General features: G+C 36.4%; 3 protein-coding genes across 3 annotated transcripts; 2 read left to right on the forward strand and 1 right to left on the reverse strand.

Annotated features, from left to right (window-relative positions):
- Positions 1-483: 483 nt before the first annotated feature.
- Positions 484-977, forward strand: JH06_4635 (ribosomal protein L27; the record flags this gene model as incomplete). The annotated part of the gene is made up of 3 exons (XM_014669818.1): positions 484-734; positions 767-868; positions 899-977. The coding sequence occupies 3 exons, from the start codon at positions 484-486 to the stop codon at positions 975-977; spliced, it is 432 nt and encodes a 143-aa protein (XP_014525304.1).
- Positions 978-3,215: 2,238 nt separating this feature from the next.
- Positions 3,216-4,885, reverse strand: JH06_4636 (hypothetical protein; the record flags this gene model as incomplete). Its single annotated transcript, XM_014669819.1, has 3 exons — positions 3,216-3,542; positions 3,573-4,664; positions 4,694-4,885. The coding sequence occupies 3 exons, from the start codon at positions 4,883-4,885 to the stop codon at positions 3,216-3,218; spliced, it is 1,611 nt and encodes a 536-aa protein (XP_014525305.1).
- A 579-nt stretch (positions 4,886-5,464) lies between these two features.
- On the forward strand, positions 5,465-6,169 carry JH06_4637 (hypothetical protein; the record flags this gene model as incomplete). The annotated part of the gene is made up of 1 exon (XM_014669820.1): positions 5,465-6,169. One exon carries the CDS (start codon positions 5,465-5,467, stop codon positions 6,167-6,169), a length of 705 nt encoding a protein of 234 aa, XP_014525306.1.
- Positions 6,170-7,291: the final 1,122 nt, after the last annotated feature.

Raw genomic sequence — 7,291 nt, forward strand, 5'->3', positions numbered from 1 at the left:
ATTTTATATTTCTTTTAGGCTTATTCATTTTTACCCCTTTATTGATTGTTTTGTTTGTTTTCTTATTATTTGTATTCATTCGAATCATTTCCTTTTTTTCATTCTATTTATATATCATTATTGAGCACAGTAGAATTGTTTGTTGTTACTATTGTCCATTTTTAGTTTGGTTAGTTCAGTTCTCTTAATCTATTCATACCAATATAGTTTATGTACAATTCTCTAATCTCTCCATGTCAGCTTACTTATCATAGAACTTGACCATCTGGCTATTCCATCTCATCTGTTATCAATTGTATGCATTGTAAAGTCTAGAAGGCTATAATCGATATATCTACCATCGAATGAGCTCTGTATTTAATGACTATAGGGTATGATGCTCATCAGAGGGTTGCATGGTCCTGCTTTTTCTCTCTCTAAGCACTAATAAACTCAAGTTCTTTGCTACCAGTACTATTTTCTCTATCAAATCATAATGTGTAGATGGTGAAGTGTCTTAAGCCCGGAAAGGTTGTAGTCATTCTGTCTGGCAAGTATGCCGGTAAGAAGGCTGTTATTGTGAAGGTCAACGAGAATGCTAACGACAAGCACAAGTTCCCTCATGCTGTTGTTGTTGGTGTTGAACGTCCTCCTCGTAAGGTTGTGAGAGCTATGGACGAGAAGAAGATTAACAAGAAGACTCAGATGAAGGTTTTTACTAAGGTAATGAATCTCCAGCACTTCATGCCCACCAGGTTAGGAATTCCTTTCTTCTTTTACATTTTAGATACACTGTTGAGTATGATTTCAGCGCTCTTCCTAAGGAGGGAGTGGAGGCTGCTGAGAAGAAGGCTGCCTTGAAGACCATTGCTAAGACCTTCCAGGAGAGGTAGGAATAGTTGCAACTGATGATGCACAGTTATTTGAAGCAGAATGAGAACGAGAAGGAGAAGACCAAGGCTGGAGTCGCTTACCTCTTCAAGAAACTCTATTTCTAAAGGGTTTTATGGATGATCGGGTATAGCTTGAGTATTTGTATGTTTGTTTGAAACAAAGAAGAGAAGAATATGGATAGTGGTTCCTCCGTTCCCATTCAAAGGTTTGGAACTCTGACATTTGGGGTCTGGAGTATCCATTCACTCTAGCGGGAGTAGCTATCCCTTTAAACGTTTCATAATACCGATTCCCATAAGTTTGAAATGGCGCGTTGTAGGCGACAGATGGACCCGGCTGAGGTACCTCTGGAACAACCGTATTTTTAATCGAATTAATAATCTTCTTGAAAGCACCTTTGGTAGATTCATTCGCATGAAGATTCTTGAAGAAGGGTTCTTCGGCCCCAGATTCGTCTAGAAGGAAAGTGGAAGTTTCCGCTACATCTCCATTCGATGCAACATGATGAGAAGAATCCAACTGGTCTTTGAGCTGAGTTAACAGAAGATCACTTGGCTACTCATCAGAACGAATAGGAAACACAACAAAAACCAGATATGGTGAATGAAGGAACTGATCCAATTCTGTTTGATAGTCCTTACTGATTGATGTTTGAAGAGTTGAATTCTGCAATCAAGACAGTCAACCATTCATACTTCCAATAAATATGATTTTAGGAAAAGGAGTTCATTTCGAATTTGCTGATAATGATTGAGATCCAGCTGAAGATTTGAAGATGATTCTTCTGTCTGAAATAGAATCTGGAGTTCTTTCATTCTAGATATAACTTACAGCACACAGTACTACAAGTGACGTGGTTTTAGTCGATTGGATATCACTCCAATGATTACGAAGAGAGACAGTGTGATTAAGGAGACACAAACAGAAGCAGTAGAATTCATAATCGCAATTATACATCCTACACGTATCATAACATACGTTAATTGAATGTCCTTCTTCTTCATGGTATCTAGTTCCTGATTGACATAGAAGAGAGAGATCAGGAATGACAGGAAACAGTAACTATGCGTCAATAGGACTGATTAGATGTACAACAAAAAGAAAACAGGATGCCGTGAAATTGTGGATTGGATGAGGAAAAGCATACTATGACGCAATAAAGCAGAAATAATAGTAGTCATGAGGAGCGTGTTATGAATTCCAACAATCCAAGACCTCCAATGGCTCTGGACAAGGAGCGATCGCAAGACGAATGAAATCAAGACAGGAATTATGCAAATTGGAGATAAGATCATAAAAAGAACATAATAGAAGAGAGAAGTGAAACACAATCTATTCATTCATACAGCTCTCATCAAAAACAGTTTTGCATAGATGAACAAAATGCAACTTGCTGTGATAACAACAGGATATATCCAATACAAACCTAAGTGACATCAAGATTCTACTCCTACTTCTTTGTACCGATATGTTGATCATTAAAGGATATTCAGCATTTTCGTATGGATTTGAGAGAAGTATACACGACTTTCGATAAGGAGAGAGGTAAATATCAATTGAACGATCTTCATTTCGAATAACGTCGTATAGTAGATGACTGTTCCAACTAGAGTATCTAGTGATTAGATGAAACCAACAATGACAACTGCGAACTAGAAAATAAACCCAAAATAGATTTTAAGAAACTAGAATCATCGCTCTTGATAAAGAAAATCGGATCTCCAATATTTGCTGTGATCGTGATTCTCTCATAAGACCACAGTTTAAACATGGAAGTCTCTCCATTGATGCAAACTGTCTTGTTTTGATTTCTGGTAAGCTACACTGTATTGAGTTGAGAGATACTACTTGAATGACCTTTCCATTTCTTTGATTAGCTTCAACATAACAAAATATACAAGTAATGAAAATAAACCAGATTGTCATGAGAGAAACAATGACAAAAGAGATCATAGAGGTGGAATTATGTTCTCAAGGGTACGGACATAGTGCAACATATAGATAATATGGTAAGATAACGAAACTATAGATACCATTTACAATGAGCTAGCAACAGGTCATTAAATGGTGATGGAAAATGAGTTAATCAGTACTTGGAATAATGATACTGAAATCTATTTGACTACTTGGACTAGTACTTCATTACTATTGGCGTTAATGACATGTTGGTAAGTACTGAATAGAATATTATATGAAAATTCACTATCTAACTTATTAGTATCAGCTATGCAAAAACATGGTAAGTTGAACAAACTCTCAACAATATCGAAGCAAATAGTTGAAGATAATGCAAAAGAGAAACAACTAAAGGCTGATCAAACAAAGATATGACAAAAAGGTACTTATACAGCCATAGAAACCATTTTCTTAAGAGCAGGAGTGAACTGTGATAGGAAAGAACTGTACTCTAACGAGCCTTCATATCCCATTCTCTTCCTAATATGAGCTATTCTAGCAACATTGATAGGGATCGGGTCATAATCTTTACAGTATTGGCATATATGAGTACCTAGAAAACCATCAAAAGTGTTATGAACAATCATCTTCTTGGCCCCGGATGTATAAGTCCCAAGTCTCCACTGATAAGCATCAAATAGAGTGCCATTATGAAGATGTGATTCTCGATTAGAGAAATCTCCTTCCTTGTTCTTATAACGGTTTGCAAGAAGCTAATGATTAATAATGAATTGAATAGATACATGAATCACATTAAAAGAACGATGACTCTGAGAAAAATATGAGTTCAAAGAAGGTAGATTATAAGGATAGAGCTCACTGTAGATAAACTCATCTGTATCACATAGAATCAGAGATTGAACTTCATATTTGAAGTGATAGAAACAAGAATTGATTTGAGCTTGCTGATTACTACATTGGATTGGCCATCCCCTGACATGTCGAGGCCAAGTGAAATCGACCAGACGAAGATATCCAGAACGAATCAAACCACCAAATTCAGTAACCAATTGAGGCATTGGAGTAGCAACATAGAATATAACCATTGATACATTCTGGACACGATAATGAGAAATCCAGAAACGTAGTTCATTAATTGTGTTATAATCAGAGACATAGGCACATACTCCCATAGGAGAAGGATGAGGATTGGGAAGCCGAATACAGGCTTTGATGTTGTTATATGGATGATGACGCTTTATGTCAATCAATGAGAATTCAATGATATCTCCTTCGTTGTACTGAATGGATACTGGAACGGAATACTTCAGTACACTATAACCAATATCCGTATTACGTCGAGAAAACAAGTTTCGATAACTTGTGTTCAAGAACAGAAGGGTATACTGATTGTGTTGTTCATACTGATAATTATCGAGGTGCATTGTATTGATCACAATATAGAAGACAAGTGATCGGTCGATAGCATAGACATCAACATTGACTAAGAATGGCTTAAGGATATCAGGTGTGACAGTCTTGAGATAGCTAGTATAGTCGTTGCATATCGATAGATTTTGTTTCACATCATTCGTAGACGAATCTTTAGAATTAGATGCTTCTTTCTTAGGAGAAATAGTTGATACATTCGCCGGTAGATCTATAATCCTTTCCTCGATAACAGTTTGATTCTCTCGCTCATACTGATTTGTCGTATTGCCAACTGTAATGAAACGATTAGTACTATTATGAAGAACAGGAGGTGAGGTAACTGAACTTCCTCGACTAACATCATGGCGAAGATACATTCCTTCTTGATCCATACTCCATCCAATACGTGTATACTTACGAGAATTGATAAGTCCAATACTTAAAATGATAGAGACGGTACACCACTACATCATCAATGGAAATCACCTCATACAACAAGCAACAAATTGCCATGAATGGTCATTAGAGATATCAAGGGTAAGGAATCAAATTGATAACTGTTTATGGTAAATGTCTTATAAGGTTTTCGGGTTTCATTCAAATTTGGATACTGTGCTTTGTTTGTAACAAGTACTAAAAATGCTTCGAACGTAATGTGGAAGAAACAAGGACAACTGTACAGCATGAACAAAGTCGGATTATTTACGATATATGATGAATATATGAATGACATTTGTCAATTAGCAGGATGAAAACAAGACTAAGCTTTTAGCAATCCTCTTGTTTCTCTTTGAAGCTAGAAAATAATAAGGAGTATAAGTAACAGTGTTAATCAAAAGAAAATGGATTTGTGAGCTTTGTTAAGAATTGATGTCAAGGGCTTGAAGCATTTCGTTTTTGGGAATGGAAACTGCTCTCTTCCTTATAACGACATCTTGTGTGACAAATGACGTAACTTGTGCTACTCTTACTGTTCCTCTCCTCTCTTTCTGAATTCACTCGTCCTTCTCGAATTGTATTTGGAGATGGTCCTTTCAAGATGGAAGGGTTGAACACATTGATTCAATGGATGATTGATAATCGTGATAAGGGACTTTATGAATCTTGAACGACACAAAGTGGATTGTATGGTTTTGGATTCTCCGATTTATGGAATTGCATAAATATGACTCAATAATTACAAATACACAAAATACTAAGAAAATCGATATGGAGTTCATTAAGCACATCCTTCATAATTACTAATTTATTGCTACTAATCATTATGAGCTCAGATCCTACACTCAATCCAGATTATCCACTATATGGATTCGACTTCATTGGGAATGATAACAATGGAGATTTGTATAGGAAGAATGGCCAGTTTTGTTATCTTTTTGTTAAGTATGTTGAGGGAAAGAGAGAAGGAAAGGCTGAAATGAAACTTATGGGAAAAGAGGAGCCTATCTGCATTTTGACTTATAGCAATGACAAGTTGAATGGAAAGTGTACGCGTATTGATGATGATGGTCATAAGTTGATATATACATTGAAGGATGATGTTTTGGATGGTCCATTCTCTGAGTATGATGAAAAGGGTTCTCTGCTTTGTCAAGGAGAGTATAAGAATGGAATACGAGTGAAAGAAGAGTTTCCTTCTTCTTCTAAGAAGGCTGCTGGAGTAGCTGCTGGTGTTGGAGCTGGTGTGGCTACTGCTGCTGCTACTGGTGCAGTAGGTGCTGGAGCAGCCTTAGTAGGCTTCGGTTCTCCTGGAATTATTGGTGGTTCTGCAGCTGCTTCTGCTATGAGTGCTGCATGGACATCTGGTGTAGGAACAGGTCTTGTATCTGCTGCTCAAAGTGCTGGAGCTCTTTTCATGAATGCTGTTGGAGGTAGTTACTTGGCAGCTACTGCTGCTGTTGCGGCTCCAGTTGTAGTGGGTGGAGCTGTAGGCTATGGTATTTACAAGATGTTGAAGCAAAAGAAGTGAAGATGATTCGACGAGTATAATGGTAGTACTTACCATTATTGACGATTCTATGTTATTTTTACAATTATTTCATGTTTAATACATTACAATCATCATACATGATTCAGCTGGAGATGCATCAACAGGTCAGATTATCTGTCAGAAACGAAAAGCGTTCCCTTCAATTGCATTTGTTCTTTCATTTCATAACAGTGGAGAAGAATGAAGGTAGTTTATAGAGAACAAATCACTAGGCTAAGAGTGAAATGTTCAACAGATATATTGAATTCTCCATAGAAAGAAGGAAAAATGATTCCTCGATAATCAGAAGAAGAATAGGATGAAGAGAGAGTTGAATAAGATTCCATCCGAAAATTGTCTCTGAATACTTTCAGGCAGTATTCTTGATGGTAGAAGAATAGGGAGCAAATTAATTAGAAGCTTGTTGAGTATGTGGTTCCATGAAGCTTGTACATATGATAATATCATTGCTATCACTCATTAATATCCATGTTCCTAGATAGTAGGAGGATCTCTCCTAAGGAAAGACCATGCAACTAGATGAAACAGTCAAGCAAACTTCATAAACATATTACCATCGATCTTTAAATAGAGGAGAAGAGTTGATTCTAGACAACTTCGAAGAACTGACCAGAGTCTCAATTTCAAGTACTATTTGCGACAGTAAAGAAACTCTGACTAGATTAAGATTGAATAGAATGGAAAAAGTGTTCGAAGTGAGAACCATGTGAAAAGAGAAGAATAAAATGAAAGGTTACAACATAGGAGGATAAACAACAATATCTCGTTGATGCATTATTTGCCTTCTTATCTATATATGAGATAGAAACTATCTAGTTGACAGTATCAAATCACAGCACAATAATCATGAAGGAAGGGAACAAAAATTATGCAGTGAACATTTGGAGAATCTATCTTTGAATAATGTGGAATACATATGATTCCCGCGGTAATGAGAAAGAGGATAAAAGAAATCCAAACAATTGTTCCAGTAATAGAACAGATAATCCAAATATGGATATAAGAATGAAAGTAGATAATGTTGAATCAATATCAAAGAAGATGAATGGAGTAGAATGGAGAATGAAGTGGAAAGAGTACTTGAAAGAGAGTGTATTGAAT

The sequence above is a fragment of the Blastocystis sp. subtype 4 genome (assembly GCF_000743755.1).
Source record: "Blastocystis sp. subtype 4 strain WR1 chromosome Unknown seqid_0400, whole genome shotgun sequence".
Taxonomy (NCBI): domain Eukaryota; class Bigyra; order Opalinata; family Blastocystidae; genus Blastocystis; species Blastocystis sp. subtype 4.